Source organism: Nicotiana sylvestris, chromosome 11 (genome assembly GCF_000393655.2).
Source record: "Nicotiana sylvestris chromosome 11, ASM39365v2, whole genome shotgun sequence".
NCBI classification, from domain to species: domain Eukaryota; kingdom Viridiplantae; phylum Streptophyta; class Magnoliopsida; order Solanales; family Solanaceae; genus Nicotiana; species Nicotiana sylvestris.
The window spans coordinates 11,598,387-11,626,184 of NC_091067.1; the positions used below are offsets into that span (position 1 = coordinate 11,598,387).

The 27,798-nt window shown below is 38.4% G+C and overlaps 1 protein-coding gene across 3 annotated transcripts in view; it reads right to left on the reverse strand.

The window, feature by feature from the left end:
- LOC104217395 (dicer-like protein 4) overlaps nucleotides 1-27,798 on the reverse strand; it is a 45,701-nt gene that overhangs the window by 8,992 nt on the left and 8,911 nt on the right. For 2 of the 3 annotated variants that reach the window (XM_009767632.2, XM_009767634.2), the window contains 16 exons: nucleotides 27,567-27,701; nucleotides 27,355-27,483; nucleotides 26,505-26,643; nucleotides 23,423-23,519; nucleotides 21,004-21,196; nucleotides 20,697-20,857; nucleotides 20,407-20,613; nucleotides 19,991-20,247; nucleotides 19,626-19,900; nucleotides 19,128-19,555; nucleotides 18,173-18,267; nucleotides 14,269-14,474; nucleotides 13,797-14,006; nucleotides 11,991-12,449; nucleotides 11,598-11,873; nucleotides 1,454-1,780 (listed from right to left, as the gene is read on the reverse strand). In XM_009767632.2, the coding sequence (XP_009765934.1) occupies nucleotides 1,454-1,780; nucleotides 11,598-11,873; nucleotides 11,991-12,449; nucleotides 13,797-14,006; nucleotides 14,269-14,474; nucleotides 18,173-18,267; nucleotides 19,128-19,555; nucleotides 19,626-19,900; nucleotides 19,991-20,247; nucleotides 20,407-20,613; nucleotides 20,697-20,857; nucleotides 21,004-21,196; nucleotides 23,423-23,519; nucleotides 26,505-26,643; nucleotides 27,355-27,483; nucleotides 27,567-27,701 (3,594 nt within the window). The remainder of the gene's footprint in view (nucleotides 1-1,453; nucleotides 1,781-11,597; nucleotides 11,874-11,990; nucleotides 12,450-13,796; nucleotides 14,007-14,268; nucleotides 14,475-18,172; nucleotides 18,268-19,127; nucleotides 19,556-19,625; nucleotides 19,901-19,990; nucleotides 20,248-20,406; nucleotides 20,614-20,696; nucleotides 20,858-21,003; nucleotides 21,197-23,422; nucleotides 23,520-26,504; nucleotides 26,644-27,354; nucleotides 27,484-27,566; nucleotides 27,702-27,798) is intronic. The other variant, XM_009767633.2, reaches the window with a different exon arrangement.

Genomic DNA, 27,798 nt, shown 5'->3' on the forward strand with positions numbered 1-27,798 from the left:
ATAATCATTAAATGCTTGGGATGAAAACTCAGCAGCATTATCAAGTTTAATAGACTTAATTGGATTATCGGGAAATTGCGCCCGTAATCGAATTACTTGTGCCATTAATTTTGCAAACGCGAGGTTGCGAGATGACAATAGGCACACATGAGACCATCTAGAAGATGCGTCTATTAAGACCATAAAATATCTAAATGACCCACTAGGTGGGTGAATAGGTCCACAAATGCCCCCTTGTATACATTCTAAAAACGAGGGGGCTCAATCCCAACCTTTGTTGGTGATGGTCTTATAATTAACTTGCCTTGATAACAAGAAGTGCAAGAAAATTCATTATTTAAAAGAATCTTAAAATTCTTCAATGTATGTCCATTTGAGTTTTCTATAATTCGTCTTATCATAATTGATCCAGGATGTCCCAAACGATCATGCCAAAGTACAAAAGTATTGGAATCAGTAACCTTTTGGTTTACAATAGAATGTGCCTCAATTGCACTAATTCTTGTCCAATACAGGCCACAAGACAAAGATGGGAACTTCTCAATAGCCCTTTTCTAGCCAGAGACATTTTTTGGTAATGATGAGATATTCAATATTATTCTCATCTATTGTCTCAATATGATATCCATTTCGGCGGATATCTTTAAAACTCAACAAGTTCCTCTTGGACTTGGAGGAGAACATTGCATTCTCTATGATAAGTATTGTTCCCTTAGGCAGAGTTATAGTAGCTCTTCCAGAGCCTTCAATTAATTTACTACTACCAGAAATTGTAGTAACATTTGTCTTACACATACTTAAATGAGAGAAATATTTCTTCTCTTTGAATATTGTATGTGTTGTACATGAATCAACTAAACAAATATTTTTACAATTGAACTTTGATCCAAGTTTGCTTTGTGAGATATCCATGTTTGCTTAATCTTCTTGAGACGGTAGAGTCTCGTGCTGATATCGTGTTATGAAACAATAAAAGTAGAAGAACAATATTGTAGAAATAGAGAGAGAGAATTCTTATTGATTTGGGATGAATTACAATGGAATAGAACCCTCTATTTATAGGGAGAGAGTGACTTAGCCACCAAGTAATAAACCCTAGAATCTCTCTAAATATAGACATTCACCATAAATAAAATTCTATTTATAACATACATAAAATATCTAATTTTGCGAAAAGACTATGGGTTCACGTGCCCCATAATATGCCCTATAAATCCGCCACTGATTTCAAGTATATAGTTGATGCCACTTAAAAATATAAAAAATAAAAAATGAAAAATGAAAAGTTCATGCTACTGGAAACAAGCTGCAGTTTGTTCAGCATTTTGTTTTTCTTCAAAGGTTAAAAAAAGTTGCATCGGTGACCCCCTGACAAACATTTTGATCATGTAACATACAGAAAAAGAGCTCCAACAAGAAGAAATAACAGGACAGGAACTAGTAAGATGCATACCTTCAAGCTTGAATGTACTTGCTGGGCAGCCATTCTTGCGGCAGCTTTTTTATTGATATTGAGAGCAGAAGCCGCTTCAGAAACATTCTCCCCATTCACCTTGGCCTCAACTAGATATTTGCTATCTTTTTTTGAAGCCAGGAACTTTAGATGCCAGCCATAAGACTGGCAAAGTTCATGGAGTTCTCTTTTTGGATTAAGCTGCAACCTGGTAAAGCTCATGACGGGCTTTAAGAAGGAGAGCATTATATGCCAAGCACGGTTCAAGTCAAACCCTGTGTCAAGCAGGATTGCACCCATACAAGACTCCACCAGGTCGCCAAGGGCCTGAACCAACCAGTAAACATGAGAGCAAAATGAGGGTTCATCTTTCAAAGGTCCAGCAAAGAAATGATAGAGCAATTTTCCTTACTGCTCAGGAGAGGAGCAACCAACCCCAGTATTACTTGATATATACAAATGCTTCCATATATACCATCATAACCCAACTAACATTCCTTTTCAGCAGCCCTTTACTGGACAACAAACTCTCTTCTAAACAAGGAGGTACAATGATGTAAGAGACAACTTAAAAAGAACAGAAAAACATCCCTTTTTAGTAAGTTAGGCCCAACCTTTCAAGGATGTTTATGGTATAAGTTCAAATATTATTTTAGATTATATAACCTGCTAACCATGTCTACTTTACCCTATCAATATCTTTATCTTGATAGGGTAAAATTTTTTAACCAAGGATTTGCAGTTCATTGATTTACAATAAATAGCACATTATTTAGTTAATGTCACCTGAGTAATTCAATGATTCTCATTTTCGTTGGAGCCCTACTCATCCAAGAAGCTAAAATGCAGAAAAATTCCCATATTGTTTAGTAGGAATGCGGGTAAACATCTTCCTTGTAGTACATAGAATTATTTCATAATGTTCTATAAGTAGAGCTAAGAACAACTCCATATTGTTCTGCAAGTAGCCCATGGAAAAACTCCATATTCGTTGATATTAATGGTTGGAAAATGAGTCATCGCTTATGGCTTTGGTGAATCTTCTGTTGCTTCTCGGTGCTTTATGGCTTTGTGCATTACATTATACGGACTCTTCATTTGTCCAGATGCACTCCTGTCAATTGGGCATGACATGGGCATTGTACCTCGTAAGAATCCTTCCATGTATGGTTAGGGTATATCTAAAATTGCATGCACCTGAGTTGGATAAATACATATATCTGATGCTCATGTTCGAGTACCTGACTCTGAATCCTACCATCGGCAACAAAATCCAGGTAGAATTCTAGATTGCTTCTTCTTCTATTTCTCTGTTCTCACTATTCTTTTACTCCAATAGACTCTCAATAGCAAGGTATTCTGCATCTTTCTTCTTAATGCTACAGCAAAGATACTGTCATAACCTATTAAAGGGACCAGAGCATCCTCAATTATAATGCTAGAGCCTCAAAGCCTCCCACTGCTTTACCCATTAATGAACTATTAACATCTACCTTTTCTCCTCACTATTTCAGCTCTAAATATGCTGCTGCAAGGTTAGGCAATAAAGCTCCTTTCTCACCTACCTAGGAAAAGAAAAAAGACTACGCTCAATTCTAAACGGGTTTTAGTCGACTGTATGAATCCTTTATATATTATTCCGCTCTATTTGGGTGCATTCATTCAAATACTCAATAATATATGTTAAATTAGGTATACCAACACAATGAAGATTTATTTCCAACTAGTTGGTCTTGAATATATCAAACGCTACTACACCTAATTTATGATTTTTTTCTAGAATGCACTTTTAGACTTTCCCTACACCAGCACAGGATCTGTATTGCTGGTAAGCCTCGATAAAAGTCTAATGGTTTCGTCGAGTAGGAAAGGCTAGGAATGCAGCCTCAACAGTCTAATCGTTTCGTCGAGTAGGGAAAGGCTAGGAATGCAGCCTCAACCTGCTGGAAAAGCATTTACCTGGAGTCGTCTATTCCTGATTCAACAAATGAAAGAAGCCTTGATCCCAATACTAGCTGTGGACTGGAATGTTATTTTATCCAACTGATTCTAATCATAATTTTTACTCTAAACAACTGGATTGGATTTGCTAACTCTCTTTTTAAATAGACTGCTTTCAATTTCACTTGCCCTGGAACCTATTTTCATTGATATTGATCTAGAATCAGCTTTTCCTAGTTTCTTTTATTATTCAACACCAGAAGCTATTCTCACGACTTGAACACATGACCTTCAAATAAAAGAAATGAAAATAATAAATCTTTGTTTTCCATGCAAGATTTGGTGATCTGGGACATTCCGGGTAAAAAGGTAGTGCATGTCAGAATATAGTCCATTTAGTAACGTCAGACTATTTTAGGGTAGTTAGGTTCGTCTTTTAGGGACTTCTTTCAGTTACATCGATATTCTGGCAAGGCCAATGTAAGAATGTTGGAGCGGGAATAGAGTTTAGGACCTAAACTGGAAAACAATCAACTCCTGTGTGCAACAATATCAAATAATTTCGCGAGCCTAACAGAAAGAATCAAGAAAGTAATGAGCAAGCTGGTGGACAATCAACAGATGGCCTTCATCAAAGGTAGGCAAATAATGGATGCTATTCTCATTGCAAATGAGAGTGCAGATGCTAGAATGAAGAGCAAAGAACCTGGTATCCTGTGCAAGCTGGACATAGAAAAGGCATATGATCACCTTAACTGGAAGTTTTTGTTGGGAATACTTTCGAAGATGGGCTTTGATGAAAGATGGATTAGTTGGATCAAATTCTGCATTAGTACTGTCAAATTTTCTATCTTAGTCAATGGTTCACCTGTTGGTTTCTTTTCCTCTCAGAGAGGCTTGAGACAGGGATACCCAATCTCCCCTTTCCTGTTTATTCTGGCTATGGAAGGTTTAAACAATCTGTTTAAAACTGCCAAAGTAAATAATAGGATCAGGGGGTTCAGGTTAAACTCTAGGGAGTCAACTAACTTGGAAATCACCCATCTACAATATGCAGATGATACTTTGGTGTTTTGTGATGCTAGCAGAGAACATTTGCTCTTCCTGAGAATGGTATTCATTCTTTTTGAAGCTATATCTGGACTACACATTAACTGGAACAAGAGTTTCATCTATCCAGTTAATGAAGTAACGGAGATGCATAGTTTGGCTAGAATACTGGGGTGGGGGGGTAGAAGCTTTACCAATAGTGTATCTGGAAATGCCACTTGGAGCAAAAAGCAAGTCTAAAGGAATATGGAATGGAGTAATTGAGAGATGTGAAAAGAAACTAGTTAGTTGGAAGAGTCAATACCTATCCTTGGGAGGTAGACTAATCCTCATCAATAGTGTATTGGATGCCATGCCTACTTACATGATGTCTTTATTTCCAGTTCCGGCAAGAATAGATGCACTGAGAAAAAACTTTCTATGGCAAGGCACTAGTGATAAGAGTAAGTTTCAACTGGTCAGGTGGGAAGTACTTATGACCAGCAAGAAAGAAGGGAGAATGGGGATCAGAAATTTGAAAACTCAGAACCAAGCATTGATGATGAAGTGGTTATGGAGGTTTGCCACAACAAAGCAATCTTTGTGGAAGAAGGTAATTCAGGCAAGGTATGGGATGGAAGGTAGTTGGACAACAAAAACAGTATGTACTCCTTATGGGGTGAGTCTGTGGAGGTCTATCAGAAACATATGGCCAATGTTCAGAAACAATTCCAGTCTCAGAGTTGGAAATGGAATGAAAACATCCTTCTGGGAAGATAAATGGCTTGGACAGAGAACTTTAAAGCAACTATTCCCGGACATCTACAATCTGAATCAACAACAAAGAGCTTCTGTAGGAGAACTTTGGACAGGTCAAGGATGGAACCTTACATATAGAAGATTTCTGACGAAATTGAGAGGCTGACAAATTTCTATAATACTCTAGAACAGTTTAGAGAGACCACCAACAATGAAGATAGGTTGTTCTGGCAAAGGGGGAAAGAGGGAATTTTCTCTGTTAGATCAGCTTACAAGGAGTACAATCATTCTAATAATCAGATTGGTTGTTGGCCTTGAAAAATGATCTGGAAAGTTAAAATACCTTACAAAGTGGCATGTTTTGTTTGGCTTCTAGCAAGACAAGCTGTCCTAACCCAAGGCAATCTCACTAAGAGAGGATATCAGTTGAGGTCCAGATGTTACTTATGTAAAGCTCAGGAGGAGACAGTCAACCATCTTTTTTTGCACTGCAATGTCACAGATCAAATTTGGAAGATATTCATCAACCTGAGGGGAATTAAATGGGTTATGCCAGGGAGAATCAGGGAAGTTCTAACAAGTTGGAAAAGAGATGGAATGCAGTCTGGCCAGAAGGAGAGATGGAAGATTGTCCCTGCATGTATATGGTGGACAATTTGGAAAGAAAGGAACCTAAGATGTTTTGAGGATACACATAGTGCAATACAAAAGTTGAAAATGAGCTGCCTTACGCTATTTTATTTTTGGTGTAAACAGGAGTGCTTAGACGAGAGTGAATGTATTTTTGATGTTTTAAACCTCTTGAGCTTTGTTAGAGATAGCTATGTAATTGTCCCACATTGGAATAGGAGTAGTATCCCCTTTGTATAGAGTAACTATAAATAGCACCTCTTGTATTGTATCACACACAATATCAATATATCATATTTTCTCCCGTGCCTTCTCACATGGTATCAGAGCTATCGTGAGAGATTTATCGCTGTGCATAAATTCCAGCGATTCCGGGAAGTAAAATCAGTCACCGGAACCCTTTTTTTCCGGCGACTTTCAAAGTTGTTTTGCGTCTGCTTTGTCTCGGTCAGTGTTGTGCACAAAATCCAACACTACCACAAGAGTAGTCACTGTCCGGCGACCAAATCCCAGTGAAAATCTCCGGCGGTACTGTAGCTGTCCAAAGAAAATTTTTCCGGCGAAGTTCCAACGTTGCGTGGGCCACCTTCCGGCCATTTTTTGGCGACGACTCTTCAGGACAGATTGTTTCCCTTGCAATTCCGAGCCTACCCATCCAGGTTACACCAAATTCCGACCACTTTTTTATTTTTCCGGCGTGAATAGTGATTTCAAAAAGTTGACTTCCGGCCATTTTTTGAAAAAGTTCCTTCAGAACAGTTGGGTCTTCTGGTAATTCCGATCCTACCCCTACTGTTTTTATTTCATTCCGACCACTTTGAATATTTTCCGGCTGCAACAGTAACTTTCCAACTGCTACAGTAGTTTACTATTCTGGTTCAGTGTTCCTTACTCTATTTTCAGTGGATTACAGTTGATTATTTCTCTTATTTGGTAATAATTTACAAGATGTCTTTGGGAATTGATGTTTTTGGGTCTAAAAGCATGAGTTCTGGAAACTCTAATGTTATGATTACCTCGGAACCTTTAATGGGAGGTTCAAACTACTTAGCTTGGGCTTCATCTGTCGAGTTGTGGTGTAAAGGTCAAGGTGTGCAAGATCATCTGATTAAACAGTCTAGCGAAGGAGATGAAAAGGCGATAGCGCTTTGGGCAAAAATTGATGCTCAATTATGTAGCATCTTGTGGCGTTCTATTGATTCTAAGTTGATGCCTTTGTTTCGGCCATTCCAGACATGTTATTTGGTTTGGGCAAAGGCTCGTACGTTATACACTAATGATATATCTCGCTTCTATGATGTGATATCACGGATGACAAACTTAAAGAAGCAAGAATTAGATATGTCTACTTACTTGGGTCAGGTACAGGCAGTCATGGAGGAATTTGAGACATTGATGCCAGTTTCTGCTAGTGTGTCAAAACAACAAGAGCAGCGACAGAAAATGTTTCTAGTTCTTACACTCGCTGGACTTCCTCATGATCTTGATTCAGTACGAGACCAGATTTTGGCGAGTCCGACTGTCCCTACAGTTGATGAATTATTCTCTCGATTACTTCGCCTTGCTGCAGCACCAAGTCACCCAGTGATTTCATCACAGATACTTGATTCCTCTGTTCTTGCATCCCAGACAGTGGATGTTCGGGCATCTCAAGCTATGGAGAATAGACGAGGAGGCGGTCGTTTTGGGAGATCTAGACCCAAGTGTTCTTATTGTCACAAACTTGGACACACTCGCGAAATGTGTTATTCCTTAAATGGTCGTCCACCCAAAAATGCCTACGTTGCTCAGAGCGAGACTACAGGTAACCACGGCTTTTCTGTATCTAAAGAAGAATATAATGAGCTCCTTCAGTATCGAGCAAGTAAGCAAACATCTCCACAAGTAGCCTCAGTTGCCCAGACTGACACTCCTATTGCTGGTAATTCTTTTGCTTGTGTTTCCCAGTCTAGTACTCTTGGACCATGGGTCATGGACTCAGGCGCTTCTGATCATATCTCTGGTAATAAATCACTTTTGTCGAATATTGTATATTCACAGTCTCTTCCTACTGTTACTTTAGCCAATGGATGTCAAACTAAGGCACAAGGAGTTGGACAAGCCAACCCATTGTCTTCTATCACCCTAGATTCCGTTCTTTATGTTCCTGGTTGTCCTTTTAGTCTTGCATCTGTTAGTCGTTTGACTCGTGCCCTCAATTGTGGTATATATTTTATTGATGATTCTTTTATTATGCAGGACCGCAGTACGGGACGGACAATTGGTACAGGTCGTGAATCAGAAGGTCTTTACTACCTTAACTCGCTCAGTCCTTCCACAACATGTCTAGTTACAGATCCTCCAGATCTAATCCACAGACGTTTAGGACATCCGAGTTTATCCAAACTTCAAAAGATGGTGCCTAGTTTATCCAGTTTGTCTAGATTAGATTGTGAGTCGTGTCAGCTTGGGAAACATACCCGAGCTTCCTTTACGCGTAGTGTTGAGAGTCATGCAGAGTCTGTTTTCTCCTTGGTTCATTCTGATATATGGGGTCCTAGTAGAGTCAGTTCAACCTTGGGATTTCGTTATTTTGTTAGCTTTATTGATGATTACTCAAGATGTACTTGGCTTTTCTTAATGAAAGATCGTTCTGAGTTATTCTCTATATTCCAGAGTTTTTGTGCTGAAATCAAAAACCAATTTGGTGTCTCTATCCGCATTTTTCGCAGTGATAATGCCTTAGAATATGTATCTTCTCAGTTTCAGCAGTTTATGTCTTCTCATGGAATTATTCATCAGACATCTTGTCCTTATACCCCTCAGCAAAATGGGGTTGCAGAAAGAAAGAATAGGCACCTTATTGAGACTGCTCGCACACTTCTAATTGAGTCTCGTGTTCCGCTGCGTTTTTGGGGCGATGCAGTTCTCACAGCTTGTTATTTGATTAATAGGATGCCTTCATCTCCCATCAAGGGTCAGATTCCACATTCAATATTGTTTCCCCAGTCAGCCTTATACCCTCTTCCACCTCGGGTTTTTGGGAGCACATGTTTTGTTCATAACTTAGCCCCGGGGAAAGATAAGTTAGCTCCTCGTGCTCTCAAGTGTGTCTTCCTTGGTTATTCTCGTGTTCAGAAGGGATATCGTTGTTATTCACCTGATCTTCATAGGTACCTTATGTCAGCTGACGTCACATTTTTCGAGTCTAAACCTTTCTTCACAACTGATGTCACTTCTGCTGACCACCATGACATATCTGAGGTCTTACCTATACCGACTTTTGAGGAGTTTAGTAATCCTCCTCCACCTTCAACCACAGAGGTTTCACCCATACCAACTTTTGAGGAGTCCAGTGTTATCCCTCCTAGTTCCCCAGCCACAGGAACACCACTCTTGACTTATCATCGTCGTTCGCGCCCTACATCAGGCCCATCTGGTTCTCGTCCTGCACCTGACACGGCTCCTACTGCGGATCCTGCTCCTAGTACACCGATTGCACTTCGAAAAGGTATACGGACCACACTAAACCCTAATCCTCATTATGTTGGTTTGAGTTATCATCGTCTGTCATCTCCCCATTATGCTTTTATATCTTCATTGTCCTCGGTTTCCATCCCTAAGTCTACAGGTGAAGCATTGTCTCATCCAGGATGGCGACAGGCTATGAGTGACGAGATGTCTGCTTTACATACAAGTGGTACATGGGAGCTTGTTCCTCTTCCTTCAGGTAAATCTACCGTTGGTTGTCGTTGGGTTTATGCAGTCAAAGTTGGTCCCGATGGCCAGATTGATCGACTTAAGGCACGTCTTGTTGCCAAAGGATACACTCAAATATTTGGGCTAGATTACAGTGATACCTTCTCTCCAGTGGCTAAAGTGGCATCAGTTCGCCTTTTTCTATCCATGGCTGCAGTTCGTCATTGGCCCCTCTATCAGTTGGACATTAAGAATGCCTTTCTTCATGGTGATCTTGAGGATGAGGTTTATATGGAGCAACCACCTGGTTTTATTGCTCAGGGGGAGTCTCGTGGCCTTGTATGTCGCTTGCGTCGGTCACTTTATGGTCTAAAGCAGTCTCCTCGAGCCTGGTTTGGTAAGTTCAGCACGGTTATCCAGGAGTTTGGCATGACTCGTAGTGAAGCTGATCACTCTGTGTTTTATTGCCACTCTGCTTCAAGTCTATGTATTTATCTGGTAGTCTATGTTGATGATATTGTTATTACGGGCAATGATCAGGATGGTATTACTAATCTGAAGCAACATCTCTTCCAGCACTTTCAAACTAAGGATCTAGGCAGATTGAAGTACTTTCTAGGTATTGAGGTTGCTCAATCTAGCTCAGGTATTGTTATTTCTCAAAGGAAATATGTGTTAGACATTCTTGAGGAAACAGGGATGACAGGTTGCAGACCTGTTGACACGCCGATGGATCCGAATTCTAAACTTCTGCCTGGACAGGGGGAGCCGCTTAGCGATCCTGCAAGCTATAGGCGGCTGGTTGGTAAATTAAATTATCTCACAGTGACTAGGCCCGACATTTCTTATCCTGTGAGTGTTGTAAGTCAGTTTATGAATTCTCCCTGTGATAGTCATTGGGATGCAGTTGTCCGCATTATCCGGTATATAAAATCGGCTCCAGGTAAAGGATTACTGTTTGAGGATCGAGGTCATGAGCAGATCGTTGGGTACTCGGATGCTGATTGGGCAGGATCACCTTCTGATAGACGTTCTACGTCTGGATATTGTGTTTTAGTAGGAGGAAATTTGGTGTCCTGGAAAAGTAAGAAACAGAATGTAGTTGCTCGGTCTAGTGCAGAAGCAGAATACCGAGCAATGGCTATGGCAACATGTGAACTAGTCTGGACCAAACAATTGCTCAAGGAGTTGAAATTTGGTGAAATCAGTCGGATGGAACTTGTGTGCGATAATCAAGCTGCACTTCATATTGCATCAAATCCGGTGTTTCATGAGAGAACTAAACACATTGAGATTGATTGTCACTTCGTCAGAGAAAAGATACTCTCAGGAGATATTACTACGAAGTTTGTGAGATCGAATGATCAACTTGCAGATATTTTCACCAAGTCCCTCACTAGTCCTCGCATTGATTATATATGTAACAAGCTCGGTACATATGATTTATATGCTCCGGCTTGAGGGGGAGTGTTAGAGATAGCTTATGTAAATGTTAGAGATAGCTATGTAATTGTCCCACATTGGAATAGGAGTAGTATCCCCTTTGTATAGAGTAGCTATAAATAGCACCTCTTGTATTGCATCACACACAATATCAATATATCATATTTTCTCCCGTGCCTTCTCACAAGCTTTATAGAGACTTAGTCTGTCTCTCTTTGTACTTCCTTTTGTAATTATGGATGACTACACTGAATTAGTGTACTCATGTTTATATCTAATACAAAAATGTTACCAATTTCAAAAAAAAAAAAAAAAAAGAAATAAGAGAAAAGGAGAATGACAGAGACATACGCCTTACACCTGAAACCTTTCACATCACTTTACAAAGTACAGCGTTACCCTTATTTGTGGAGACAATGTCGTTTTGCCTAAATATATAATCAATCTGCTATCTAGCAATAATATCAAATGATTTGAAGACCCAAGTGTCTTATACCTGAATTCTTTTATGGGAGAACTTTGCAATGTAAATTCTTACGTTTGTTTGATGAAGGGAAAATACTCTATACTACAATAAGTGTAAACACAAACTATTATAAACTCTGTATAAGAAACTCCATGAATCCATCAATATCGAAGATTTCATCATGTAAATAGTGAATACCTTTGGACAAGATGGCTCTTCAGCCAACCTTTTCATAGAATCTGGTCTTCCAATGAAATTGACATATCTAGTAATTGACTCACGGAGGCCACTACTATAATCACAGAGTATATGGCTGTGGAAGCTTTGATGTACTGCAACAACTGCGAAGGTGTTGTTGTTTACAGAAACTGATCTCAGATCAGTCAACTGGCCAGGCTTCAGTTTTGGGTACACAGAGTATAGATAGGATGTGATCAAATAATCGAGGACAGCATCTCCAAGAAACTCCAGTCTCTGCTAAAAGAAATCAAATGTTCTAAGAAAGAAGTTGCTGCAAAGTACTAAAAATCGCCTACACAACAACCAGAGAGTTTCAGAAAAGTAGGTTATTGAAAAAGAGAAATTCCATACCTGATAGCAACCTCCTCCGTGGTTGTTATAAGATGGATGGATGAAGGCCTGAATGAGCAAACCCTTATGGACGAATGGATAACCTAATAAATTTTCAATGGCCGGAATATCTATTTCATCAGCAAGTGGCATAAAGACTTTGCTTGCAGCGCAAATACTCTTTACTTGTGATTCTTCGAAATCTGTATAGATACCAATCCATTTAAGAAATGCAATTGCTGCTTTGAAGCCACTGTCAACTATAAAAGCGCCAACAAGGGCTTCAACTATATCAGCAATTGTTTTCTTACGCAACCACTGATGACATTTGCTACACCTAACTTCAGTCTTTGCACCATCTGTTACACTACCACATTGACCGTGTATGTTTTTTTCTGTTTGTTTGTCACAGATTACAGGGCACGGACGGCCTACTGCATAGAAGTGGTTGGGATCAAATGATTGATCACGAATAAATGCCTGACACAAAGAAAAACTTAGAGATTCAATCAAATCAATTGACTTAAGAGTATAAACATCTTAAAAGGAGAAAGCTCACAAAAAAAAAAAATTAAACACGTAATCAAACATATTTACACACATACAGTCACATTAATGTATATTCTATGACCTCCTCCCCTCATAGGAAACCACAATTGCCTCTGATTTCTAAAATTCATTAGAGATATGCAGTTTCATCTTATATTCATATTTATGTTCAATTATTGAGATACAGAATGCTAGCTGTCTTATTTATCACACAAAAAGAAAAATGCAGAACTGTCCAACTCGAGAATCCAACAACATAGGTTATTAGAAATTGAGGAAGTCATTTTAGCATGGTGAGCATGTTCATTTTATCTTTATGGCTTGCTTTTGACAACATTCAGATATTTGTGCAGCGAACAGCATACTCGTGACAGTCAAGAGTAAAACATTTCCTCATACTAGGAAAGAAAATGTCAGCGATGACTGAATATTAAGGTGCATCAAGGCAACATCAAAAAAACTTAGTAGGACTAATTTTTCCAATGATGCCACAAAAAAGCATTCATTATCAGCTAATCAAATATCACTATCTTTAACGTGTTAAATGTATGCATAGAAAAAAGTTTACTGTTCCATTTTAAAAAAATGTTTACTGTTCCAGACACACAGGAAATCCCCTCTTTACTTGGTTGGATAGGAGATCATCAAATCTTATAGCTCTCTTAATCTCAATTTATATGGTAGTCTTTCTATTTAATATCTCGAAATGTTTAGCCCATACCATGTTTATACAAAATTTCACATTTTCAATACCTTGAATTCATTGTCATTGTATCAAATAATTACTCCCTTCGTCCAATACCTACTCATGAATGTATCAGATATTTATTACTCCCTTCGTCCCATTCTATTTTACGGTTATCGACTAGGTATAAAGTTTTATTAGTAAATTTAACTTGGTTATTATATTAGTTTAGTGGAGATAATATTAAAGTTATTTGATACAATGACAAATTATTCGAGGCCTCATATTAATCAACACAGATGAACTTTTTTTCCTGATAAGTTCAACAAGATATATTCTATTTCTGATCTTTTATTTGTTTTTGGGGCCATGTGAGATGAGAGAGCCACACGTGCATCTGAGTTTGTGCAAACAATGGCAGTGTTTGCACTTTCTCACAATGAAATAATGTAAAATTTGCAAAAATTCAAAAGCCATGTTTTGAAACAAGAAAAAGCAAGCATTCTCTTATCTGAACATAAAAGATGTGCTGTCATATCACTGTAGGAGTCTGTCCATATCTAGCATTTAGAGTTTTCAGCAACACCATGTACCTGTAAATTGTTTCTGACTGCTATCGTGTACAGATAGGAATTGTTCACAATGTTTGAGCGCCTTCTAGTTAACTGTCCTTCGTCAAAGGCATCGTATGTAAGAAAGACATGCCTCCCAACTGCAAACTTGAGAAATGCATCACCAAGCACTTCAAGCCTTTCAAGAGAAAAAGGTTCATTGCATTTCTCTGTAGTAAGTGCTTCAAGAACCTGGTCCAGTTTCAGGCAGTTAATAGTAAACTAGGTACTGTATCTGACATGATTCATATGCTATGAACAAGTGATAAATGTAAAACAGATGTGTTTGATTGAGAAATACTACTAAGCTATGTTGTTCGGACTCTCCCAAAGTGTCGTCGGGTGTGGGTCAAATTCTCCAAGAGTAGTGCATTTTTGGAGGATCCGACACGGGTGCGGCAACATTTTGGAGAGTCCGCGCAACATAGCTACTGAGGATCGGAGAATTCCTTACATGATCGATTGTTACTTCCCTTCCCTCAGGGAAAGAAGCAGATAGGCAGCCCTTTAGTTCAATAGCGACAAGTAGGCTTTCAAGACGATGCATGATCGATGGCAACAGTGATAATGAGCTCCCAATATCTTTGGAAAACCCAATTATCTTGAGCTGGCAAATTTCAGCAGGTAGTTCAACAAAGTGCTCCTCTTTATCACGCAACTCTGTGTAGAGGGCCAGAGGAAAGTCATTAATTGAAAAATAATACACCACTTAAGTTACTGTGTTTTTCAGAATAATAGGCATAATAGAAATTAAACTCATTTTCAGGAGGGAATAACAAGCTGACACTCTGAAAATCTGGCAAGTTAAATAAAGAAAGCTTATAGTTTTCTCATGTCATGTCTTGGTGAAGCTAGTCCCAAATGACTTACTGAAGTTTTAGAAGAAAATATAGACCCTTCACCTTTGGAGCTGCTCGGCACATTACACCAGTGCAGATATCCTCTAAAACCAAATATCTTTTTTTTTCAATAAGTAATAACCATTAAAACCATGTATCTCCCCTCCATTATCCATACTCCTGTCAAATCCCTGGGTTTCTATAAGTTTTGAGCCAGAAAACAGGCCTCAGCATTATTCACCCAAGAAAAATTCTATGCAACTGGACTTCTCACTGTAATATACTAGGTGGCGATTTTATTATCTTCTACCACTATTCCTATTGCCTTCACCGAAAGAAGTTAAAGCACAATTTACTGATTCAACATATTTATTACATAAACGGTTGGGACATCCCAGTTTGTCAAACTTCAGCAAATGGTACCCGGTTTATCTCACTTGTCCACTCTAGAGTGAGTCATGTCAATTCGGTAAACATACCCGCTCTCATTTCCCTTGGCGTCTTGATAATCAAGCAGAGTCACCTTTTAGTTTAGTCCATTCAGATGTTTGGGGTCCTAGTCAGGTCAGTTCTACCTTGGGATTCCGCTACTTTATCAGTTTCATTGATGATTATTCCAGATGCACCTGAATATTTTTCATGAAAAATCGATCTGAGTTGTTTTCTATTTTTCAGACCTTCCACGCTGAAGTTCAAAATCAATTTGGGGTTTCTATCCGCACATTTCGTAGTGATAATACCCTAGAGTATTTGCCTTCACCATTTAAGAAGTTTATGAACTCTCATGGGATTATTCATCAAACATCTTGTTCGTACACATCCCAACAAAATGGGGTAGCTGAAAGAAAGAATAGACATGCTCGTACCCTACTCATACAATCTCATGTTTCGTTGCGCTTTTGGGGTGATACAGTTCTTAGATCATGCTATTTTATTAATCGTGTGCCATCTTCAACCATCCAGAATCAAGTTCCATTCTCTGTCCTGTTTCCCCACTTACCTTTGTTCTCTCTTCCACCCCGTGTCTTTGGGAGTACGTGTTTTGTTCATAACCTTACTCCAAGAAAAGATAAGTTAGCTCCCTGTGCTCTTAAGTGCGTATCTTTGGGTTACTCGAGAACACAAAAGGGATATCGATTCTACTGACCTCCAGCAGTACCTTATGTCTGTTGATGTACCTTTTTTGAAACCCAATCATACTTCACAAGGTCCAAGTAATCACTTAGATATTTTTGAGGTGCTACCAGTTCCATCTTTTGGAGATTCAGTCACTATCTCCCATCCATCTTCCTCTATAACTCCAGCTCCACCACCTACAACTCCAGCTGCACTTCAACCACCTATAGCTCCAGTTTCACCACCTAGTCCAGTTCAACCTTCTACAACTCCACTACTCCTGACTTATCATCGTCGTCCGCGCCGAGCATCAGGCCCAGCTGATTTACGTCCTGCACCTGACCCTGCTAATACTGCGGATTTGTTTCCTCTTAGTCAACTGATTGCACGACGGAAAGGTATACGGTCCACACTTAATCCTAATCCCCATTATGTCGGTTTAAGTTACCATCGTCTGTCATCACCCCATTGTGCATTTGTATCATGTTTGTCCTCTGTTTCTATCACTACGTCTACAATTGAAGCACTATCTCATCCAGGGTGGCAATAGGCCATGATTGACGAGATGTCTGCTTTACATATGAGTGGTACTTGGGAGCTTGTTCCTCTCCCTTCGGGTAAATCGACTCTTGGTTGTCGTTGGGTATATGCCGTCAAAGTTGGTCCAGACGGCCAGGTTGATCGACTTAAGGCTCGTCTTGTTGCCAAAGGATATACTCAGATATTTGAGCTAGATTACAGTGATACTTTCTCTCTCGTGGCTAAAATAGCATCAGTTCGTCTTTTTCTATCCATGACTGTTGTTCGCCATTGGCCTATCTATCAGTTGGACATTAAGAATGCTTTTCTTCACGGTGACTTTGAGGATGAGGTTTATATGGAGCAACCACCTGGTTTTGCTGCTCAGGGGGAGTCTAGTGGCCTTGTATGTCGGTTGCGCTAGTCCCTCTATGGTCTAAAGCAGTCTCCTTGAGCTTGGTTTGGTAAGTACTCGTAGTTAAGCTAATCACTCTATGTTTTATCGGCATTCTGCTTCAAATATCAGTATTTATCTAGCGGTTTATGTTGATGATATTGTCATTACCGGCAATGATCAGGATGGTATTACTAAGTTGAAGCAACATCTCTTTAAGCACTTTCAGACTAAGGATCTAGGCAGATTAAAATATTTTCTAGGTATTGAGGCTGCTCAGTCTAGCTCAAGTATTGTAATCTCACAACGGAAGTATGCCTTAGACATTCTTGAGGAGACAAGAATGACAAGTTGTAGGCATGTTGACACTCCTATAGATCTGAATTCTAAGCTTCTACCAGGACAGGGGGAGCCGCTTAACGATCCTACAAGATATAGGTGGCTAGTTGGTAAATTAAATTACCTGTAAATGTGGTAAGTCAGTTCCTGGATTCTCACTCTGATAGTCATTGGAATGCAGTTGTCTGCATTCTTCGATATATACAATCAGTTCCACGCAAAGATTATTGTTTGAAGATCGAGGCCATGAGCAAATTGTTACGTAATTAGAAGCTGGCTGGGCAGGATGAACGTCTGGATATTGTGTTTTAGTAGGAGGAAATTTGGTGTATTGGAAGAGCAAGAAACAGAATGTGGTTGCTCGGTCTAGTGCAGAAGCAGAATATCGAGCAATGGTTGTGGCAACATGTGAGCTAGCTTGGATCAAACATTTGCTTAATGAGTTGAAATTTGGTAAGATCAGCAAGATGGAACTTGTGTGTGATAATCAAGCTGCCCTTCATATTGCATCAAATCCGGTGTTCCATGAGAGAATTAAACACATTGAGATTGATTGTCAGTTCGTCAGAGAAAAGATACTCTCAAGAGATATTGCTACAAAGTTTGTGAAGTCAAATGATTAGCTTGCAGATATTTTCACCAAGTCCCTTACTGGTCCTCGTATTAGTTACATATGTAACAAGCTCGGTACATAAGATTTGTATGCACCGGCTTGAGGGGATTGTTAAATAGTTATGTAAATAATATGAATTAGTCCTAGTCCCACATAGAATAGGAGTATGATATGTATTGTATAAATAGGGCTCATTGTATTATAATTAAAACAAATATCAATAGTAGATTTTTCTCCCCTGCATTCTCACAAGAACTAGGGTTTTTGGATGCTCTTTCTCACAAATAAATAGAACTAGATAGAACTTTATCAGCACTCAATAGTCTACTGTCAATGATTTTGCCTCTGACTTTGAGTTCTATAGTAGAGTTTGTGGTTTCTTTGCTTTCAAAGCAGATGCCCATTAGTTTAAACAATATGCTTCAACATGTATCGGAGTAAAACCCTTTCTTCCAATCCCCCTCCCTTGCATCACAAGTCTTTATGAGTTTTGCAATAGAAACAGCTCAACTTAGCAGCTTGAATAATAAACAATTACCTGAATAGCCTTTCTTTCGTAGCAAGTTGTCCAAACAGAAGAGTTGTTTTGCTTTTATTAGTGGTTGCTCAGGGTACGAAAGATGGATACCAAAACTGTAAGAGAAATCTCTCACCCATTAGAATATACATCATACATATTTGTAAAAATGATCAGATCTTCAACTAAGATATATGTTTTCTTTATGAGAAAAGTATTATTAAGCTAAGCGCAAAGGAAGAGGACAAGATGTCCTCAATAAGCAACATCAGAAGATATAAAACAAATGTAGCTCTAAACAAGAAGAGTATGACAGTCCCTTTAGCGGCCAGTTAGGGTAACCAAGAAAACAAGCAGAGTTACACAATTGCAATGAAAAGAAGTGTCTCCTTTCCCAAACTAAAGCAGGTTGTATGCTTCCTAAACAAGTAAAGATACATCAATAACGGGAAGCTTCCCAAACAAGCTAGTATACGGGAGTTATCCCACGTTAATTAAATTATTTACCCTATCAAACAGGGTAAAGGAAGTTACATCAAGAAATTCTGTTAGTACTCAAGGCTCACAACAACAACAACAACAAACCCATTGTAATCCCACAAGTGAGGCTCAAAAAGTATAAAATAGACATATAGTGACTGACCATAATAAAAAAAATTCCAGAAGAAAAATAGAACTTCCAAATACATGTGAGGAAATTGTTTAATTGGTTCTCCAGCAGCAAGCGGTTAAATGCTAATTGACCTCATCAAAAACTCTTCTAACTGCCATACTCTTTGCATCTAATTTGTAAATTTTCTCCCCTTTTTGCCACACCAGACCAAGAGCTCATTTCCATTTTATTAATACTTGAACTCCTATTCTGGTTTACAGTAGACAGAAAAAAACATATGCGCATGCGAATGCAGGTAGAATCAACAAAAGAACAGGAAACCAAGCTGGTAAGCAAAGAACAAAAATAAAGTCATTTACTTACGTATCATAATAGTGTTTGACATGGTTTTTTGAATCTTTATATATGCTGTATGCATTGCTTTCTTTGACAACATCAGATATGAAGAAAAATGTATCCTTGCATGGAACATATACCAAACTATTGGCAACATCATGTACGCTTTTGGAACCATTGGCAAGTTGCAACTGCTCATCAAATTTGGATATCTCACTATTGCCTGCATATACTGAAGTCCCAAAAATTGGTGATGACAAGCATCTTCTGACAAGCTCCCAGTCCACGGAAATTTTATTGTGTCCACATAAATTGAGTGGAAGAAGTAGGTAAGATTTTGAAGCTGAGTCAACATAATCTTGTTTTTCCAAAGATACGAATTCTGAAATGAACTCAGAGCGGTCAAGAATGATCTTGAGGAACATTCTCTGGAACTTCTCTGCTAGTTGTACCTGCTAAGAGAAAGTAGTCAAAATATTGAAGAGAGCCTTTCTGTTTATACTAGAAGAGGGTCAAATAGTTAACCTCATTGTTCTCAAAATTAGTAGCTCCTGATGGAATAAGCTCTGTCTCTACAGATCTACCTCGAGCCAAGTTGAGATTAAGTTTCATTCTCTCAGCCTCTTGGGGAAGAGGTGCTTTCAAAAATAGGCCAAACTTTTTATAAACCCTATCAATTGGACAAGGTGAAAAGTTGATGTAGTACGAGTTAAGGCAAACAGGACTCTCTGTCTCAGTCCATGGTTCTTTAAAGGCAGCGGGAACAATCATCTCATGGAGCTCTTCTCGTGCGTCTTCGCCTATGACATCAACATTACAATAATGACAACAAGCACCAAAATAACATAAAGCATATTGAAAATGCTTTTATCAAAATAATTTTGTCTAACCATCTGAGCTTTCTGAGTCAGAAAAAACGTGAATCAGGTCTTCATCTGCTTGATCCGGCAAAAGATAATCAGTGAGTGCTCCAAGTTCATGCAAGCTCTTGCAGGCTCTTAAACAGGCATCTTTCTTAGCTGCTTCTATAGAAGATTGAGGAGCACTCACAATTTGATGCATTGGAGCGTTTGAAGGCAAAACTAATTTGCAAATAGTTCCATCTATGTCATCAAAGTAGAAGAACTGCGGCTTGGGGCAGAAAAACCTACAAAAGAAGCAAAACGAACAGAAAAGAAATCATGTTAACCCATGAAGATATGAGTTCCGAAAGCAAAATCCACACATAAGTGATACAGAACAGAATAAACTTTAATTAGAAAAAGAGAAACAGAAATATCAAGTGAAATTCAGTACAAGATCATACTCGTCACGTGGAAGCTTGGAACAATAATGGTGAAGCAACGAAATGCTTGATGCAGAACTGATGGTTGCACCAGTCATATCTACTTTGTATATATTTTCTTGAAAATCTATAACTGTCGAGCAAGATTTCTTGGAAGAAATCTCATCATTCATCCGAGCTTCATTTCTTGAAAAATGCTCAATCAAATTAAGCTCCCTTTGGTTATCACTGCCAAGAAGTTTGTGTCAGAGATATTGCTCTGATGAACTTGACAGGTAATAAGGTACAGAAAGCATAAACTTTGGAGATACCTATCAACCAAAAATGCATATTCAGACTTTGGCATGCGGGCACGCCCTCTAGACTGTATAAAACTGGCAACAGTTTCAGGAAGATCAAATCGTATAACAAGGCAGCATGTCTGGATATCAAGTCCTTCCTCGCCAACTTTGGTGGCAACCAATAAGTTGAGCTGTCAAATTAAGCAATGGATATGCGATCAATTTCATACGAACTATCAGATGGAGAATCAAACATAAACTTGGAGTTGCCCTCCCAGAGGTCCTCTGTCTAAGAGAATCAAGCGAGCAGAGAAAGAATCTAACAAAGAACCATTACCTCACCAGAACGGAACTTATTGAGAATGATATTTGTATTTTTTCGTGACATACTCTTCAATCCTGAGTGCACTCCTACAAGAAACCCGCATTTCCAAGAAGATAAAACTTTCAGATGCTGAAGCATATAAGAAAGAGATCTCGCAGTCACGATCCTATTGACGAAAATTATGCACTTCATATCTGGTTGTACCCTGAAAATAAAGAGAGGGAGATACCAAAATGCAGATTATGAAGTTGACTCTCGAATTCCTTAGCGACTGAACTCACTAAGAAGCAGAAATATACATCCATGACATCAAACAAAATGAAGCATTTATTATACGTATTGGGTAATGACTTCAAATTATATTCTTATTATTTCTAACGGGTAAAGGTACATTATGAAGGCAAAAGATCACGTTGAAGAATAAACTTTTAGGGGAAGAAATGTGATCAAAAGCAGATGGTTGTTGAACATTTAGTTTCAGATGGTACCACTGTAATTGGCAGCAAATGCACAGAGGCTAATCCAAAAATATGAACAATTGTAGTCAATGCATTCATTTCATGTTTCTCCATCAGGGCCCTATTCGGGTGCACTTTTAGAGTAACTGAGAGCAAACTGAGGGGCTAACTAGCTGGTTAGGTCCATAAATATAAACACTCATATTCAAGGCATTAATTCCATAATTCTCCATAGAGGCCCCATTGTGGTGCTCTTTAAAAATAGGCCCTATACTGTGCTCTGTAAGGGCAAAGAATAAAATGTTAAGATTAAAATCATGACGAACAAAAATCAGTACAAGTAGAATGATCTTCTGCTCCAAACATATTTTGATAAACTGAGAAATTGAAATTTCTAATTCCCATGTACAAATGTATAAACTAATACGTCAGGTTTAATCGGTTATAGTTCTATTCAAAGAGTCTTATTTGGAACAAACAGCATTAAGCTTATAGCTGCTGGATGATTAACAGTACATTTAGGGTGGTTCAGACTAATACATTATGTTTCTCTTGTTCTAATGATCTTATTAACTTCAAATTCATTATCTTCTGCAAATCACCGCAACATCTCAGTTATAGCATAATGTAAAATGTACAGAGAAGGTCACATTTAAACCGTTATAGATCTCCTGTGTCATTCTTTGTGTCGCTTTCTAGAATCCCCAGTTATAACATAATTTAACCTCCTATAGCCCTTTTTCCACTAATCATAGGACAAACAAAGGACATGGAAAAAACCAAGTGGCAAGGAAAGATGTCATCAGGTGAAATAGGACAAATAAGTGAGCAGAATCTTTTGAGACCAGAGCACTTGGCTGATATCTTAGGCTGCAGTTAGGGATTATTTCTACTTATTGGGAATGCCATTGGGTATGGTGCAAAAATCGACAGAGATATGGAACGAGGTCATTGAGAAAGTGAAAAAGAAACTTTACGTTAAGAAAATGGACATTAGGTCCAACTCAACCCAAAAGTCAGCTCTTGATGTGAGGGTTGCTTGAAACCATAAAAGGAGACTACAACCTATTTCACAACCAAAATGGGGCACTCTAACACCTCCGTGCAGCCAGGCCTGGACATTTGGTGCATCGACTACATAATTTCGGAACCCAACACTGGAAGAAGTCGAAAAAGATAGTGCTTATTTGAGGAATAAACATGCTGGGATTTGAATAATGTCTACAAGTAATCCAAAAAAGGAAAAGAAAATAATCCTTATTGTTAATTACCCAATTATATGGATTCTAAACTTTTCCTATACTTACAAGGTACGTATTCTTGTCATATTAACAATTTCGTAATATTGACATTCTTAACGCTCCCTCTCAAGTTGGATCATACATATTAGATATTCCTAACTTGCTAAAAATATACTCAATTCCAGAGTTGCTGAGTGGCTTTGTAAGAATATCTATTAATTAATCATCCGAGCAAACAAAACATGCCGCAATTCACCCGGTTTAATCATTTGTGGAACGAAATGACAACCTACTTTTACATGCTCCATTTTTAACACTGTAGCCTGATTGTTACAGATCATTTGCATTGATGCATCTCCCTCACCCCTAAACTCTTTGAGTAGTTGCATTGAAGCAAAATGGAAATTTTGGGACTATTCTTGAAAATGGCAATCAAAAGAATATAAAGTTTTCATAAGAAAAGAACACACCAACTGTTAAAGGAAATATTGTCTATGCTTCCAGTTTTCTAATAGTAAATTTACATGCATAAACTGAATTTATTGAAAATAGGTTATCAAGTAAGTTCACTGCCAATACTCCTTCGGTTGATTTTATTATAATCGGATACAATGACCCAGAAGAACACCCCTCAAAGTGGAATTGACTATTTTGTTTCCAGCTACTTATAAATCCTTAATAAGTCAGAGAACAGGAACAGGAAATTATTCATTTAGCTACATAATGACTAACCCGAAGTTGGAAAGGATTCCAATTAGACGTAAAAGCTTTTTGGAGAAATAAGGCTCCTTCAGAACTTCCACAAGTGTCAAATCAGGATTCATACCATCTGCATGATAAAGCATATGTTAGACTAGTAATATACAGAGGAAAACAACAAGAATATACTCAAGCCACAACACAAGACAGATCAAAGGTTCTTTGATATTTCTGTTGGAACAGATCATTATTTGAGCCTATATTTGCAGGAATTGACTTTTATCATATGCCCTTAGTCTTCATTAAAAGACCCTAAAGCACAGCAAATAAAATTCGAAATTAAGTCTAACTTTATACAGAGAGGTAAAAAGAGGCGTGGAAAGATTACTGTCAGACTGAAACTTGATTCATCATACTTGTTCAGTCACAACATGATTCCCATCTAGTTGTCCAGCCTTTTTTCTTTGAAATGCTAACATCACACTGAAAACGAAGGCAGCTTATATTCTTGCTTGATTGGTAAATTGAACATCAAATGATAACTTCCTTCCATGCATAAAACTTCTCGCATTAGCTTCTCCATTCTTTTATTTATTGCAATAGCGATTGTGAACAAAGTTACAAATTATGTGGGGGAATAAACTCTATTAAGAAGACTCTTCCTCCTTTTGATAAATATCGCATCTTCCTATCCTCTCCAGTCTCTTAGCATTTTTTTCACCTCTTCTAATGGAATTAATTCCAAATTTATCATATTGAAGTGTAGCTCAATTGTCTTTGAACCCCCAAGTGTTCTATATAAGAAATGGATGTCTCCGTTTGGATCAAAAAGATTAAAGTGCCATCTGCAAACAATAGATGTGCTACATATTCCATGTCATGCTCTCCTCCAACAACCCGAAATTACACTCAAGAATTCACTACCTACAGATTATAACATTAGCTCTCTATTATAAACAATAATAACAACGGCACAAAGCTCTTCCTGCCGAATAACTTTTTGCTCCCAACAACACACACACACACATGCAATGGGTATGCACTAGTTCTCCACTTTCTACAACTTTCCCCAAGAAACCATTCTGGATAACGACTAATACAACAACAACAACAACAACATACCCAGCGTAGTCCCACAAGCACGGTCACATGCCTTCTCATGTCTAGTTTAACCAGAATTCCCAACTTTCCACAGATCAATACAGAATTTGTCAGTTCGTTTGAGATCACACGAACATCCATACCCTTCAACCAGCGAAAGAATCTTGTGCGATGGATACAATGCTATTCACCACAAATCTCAATCTCATTAACAACACATTTACCATCCTTATTTATTATCTGTTGCTTTCCTCTTCGGAAATAGAACAAAGAACAAAGAATTTAAATATCTCTTAAAGGGACCAAACCGATAAAAATGACGCACGCACTATAAACAGTGTCGTTTACCATTTTCCATTAGTGTTTAAAAGAGGCAAGAGTGAAACCATCAAATCCAGTGCCTTGTCTCCTAAACAACTCTTCATCCCCTACCTCCACTCTTTCAGCTTCAAATGGTTTCTCTAGCTCCTCTATTTCCCTGCTGTCGAATTTCTAGAAACTAATACCACCAAATCCTGACATGTGTGCCCTTTCTTTAATGAAATTTATTACTTCATCAAAAAAACTACCATCAAATCCTGACCCTTGCTCATCCTATTCCTCATATAACAACGGATAGATAAGCCTGCAAAATCTACTCTTTATTTTCATTTTCCTTGGAGTATCTAGTCATCTATTTGCATCTTCTCAATGAGATTACATCTTCCGTGTCCACTACGTGCATTGGCAGGTGAAAAGAATTTGGTCTTGTTATCACCATTATTCAGCAGAAGGAAATTTGGTAGTAGTGTCGCCCAAGCCTATCTTTAACTTCCTCCCTCAAAATCCCAACATCATTAAGCAAACTATAAGACAGTTAAGTGTAAAATTTGCTATGCAAATATAGTTATAATCAATGTAATATAGCATTAGTGACCACAAGTGGGTGAATATAGCTATATGTGTTGATAGTAAATGATGCACATAAAAGGATTCAGGCGTAAGATATTTGATTTCACGCTTCCCTCCATTCTCTTATTTCTCGCATAAACCATCACCTTCGACCTACTCCAATGTATGTACTCCTGTAATAACTCTGTAGTGTTTGTTTCTACTCTGCCAGATATCTCCATGTTTCATTTCTTGAGGTTTCTTCTACTTCTGAGCTTCTTGGCTACCTAAAATGTGGTTTCCTCTCGTGTACTTAACTATCCCACTGTCTTAACCATCCCTTCCTTCATGCTGAAGCCATATGTTCTCAGATTTGATGGAGATAACCTTTTCTAACCACCAGTTCTTTAAGAGAATAGGACAATGATCCAACACTGATCCCTATGCCAAATGGGTAGAGTGACAAAAAGAATTCCCTCCCATTCAGTCGATACCAAGATCAATCCTGGAAATCGTCCTTCTATTCCTCCAAGTGAATCTTGTCCCAAGTGATGGCATGTCGATGACCACAGTTGAAGATAAAGCCAGAGAATTCCTCTGGAACTTTACCTCCAATGGTGTAAACACTATTCCTTCCTTGGCAAAATCAGCGGCAATCACCTATGTGTATTTGCCGTTTCATCTAACCTCAACAATTCCTCCTACAGTGTCCCCTTTCCATTTCTACAGTCCCCATACAGCGTTAAGAAGATCCATGTATATCTGGATTAAAATTTCATTTACTTGTTTTAGGTGTACTAGTTCTCCTCCCTGTATGCTTCTTTGTCATTGGTGAAATGTGTTGTGCTGTCTAAGAACACGAAGGAATAAGAACCCAAGTTTAGCTTTGGCAAAGGAACACCCTGCTTAATCAGTGGAATGCTATAAATTGATTTAGACGTCCAATTCAAATGTCTTGATCTCTATTAACAAGTCAGTAAGATATGGTTAGAGCTTGCTAATTTCATTTCTTGAACCAAGTAATCCATGATCAGGCCAGTAAGAATAGAATTCTTGTTCAAGCTAGAATTCATAGGAATACTTGTAATGATGGAAAGAATACAAATAGCTATAGAACAGGAATCCACAATAGAATAAAACATACCTTTAGCACAACCAGAAGTAAACATTGTGGCGACCTGACTCAGATATCTGTCACACAAAGAGTCATCACTAGCATTAACATCAGCTTCCACCATTTGATGGCGCTCATAGTGATCCCCCTTTAAGAGGATGCAACTAGCCTTCACCAAAACAAGGGTGCAACTTAGAATTGAATTTCCGACTGTAAGTCTTAAAACTAATAAATAAAAATAGATCGTGATGTCTTCCCTGTGAATTAATAGTGCTTAAATTACGCTAAGCATAACTAGGGAACCAACAAGATTCTGGAGTGCATACTCTACTGAAATAATGTCTAAAGTAGGGTAATGCATGTGGACTCTCCAGCTGAAGTTTTTTAAAAATACACACAAAAAATAAAATCTGAAGTGCCTAAAGATGTCCGTAGATACTACTTCAGCAGCAGTATGAAAGTAAAAACAAAAAGAGAACGGAAGTTCTACACCTAACTGCCAAAAACTCTATGCCAGGTCAAGAGAGTCAATTAAACTGCACAAGATTTTCAAACCCGTCTGCCCACTTTGTTTTAGAAGAGAGCTAGGAATCTGGTCAGGTCTTGAGCCTAAATCATGGGTTCCATATAGTACGCAAGTTTCTCTGTTTTAATGAAATTCTAAATGATACTCAAGTAAAAAGACCATTTATAATGTTTGCTTGTTGGAGGTGGCGGCAAGGTGGGGCAGGTCTTCCCCTGATAATTGTTTCTAATATAAATGGGAACACAAGTAAAATATTAAATGTGAGCAATAAAATATCCGATAATCTAACAGTAATGAAAGATCAGGACTTGTGAAAACGGATTAGGGGACAAACAAGAAGAAGCGCAACAAAACCTGTAATGCCCCAAAGACACCTAGGTTTTCCAGAGAAAAAATTAGATGTCCATGCAATCTCTTGAGCATCTTTTTTGTGTTCCTGAGTGTGCTATGATCAACTGCTTTCTTGTGAAGCACCATCACACACTGTCAAATCATGAAAACACCAGAAAGTATTTATTCGAAGACTAATTAGAAAATAGCCATCTAAATTACTGACCAGATAATACCTGGTGTTTTATCTCTTCAAGCTTCTGAGAGTAAGCTTTAGTAAGACACGCGGCGCCAGGACCATAGTAGTATACATTCACCTTAGGTGATGCAACAAACTGTTCCAGTTCATCCTTGTCTTCAACAGAATACACCTGTGATCATACATAGACAGAAATTAAATATAGAAATGTTAATGTTCCTATTTCCCTCTACCTCACACTTCTACAACAGTATGGGTATGAACAAAGA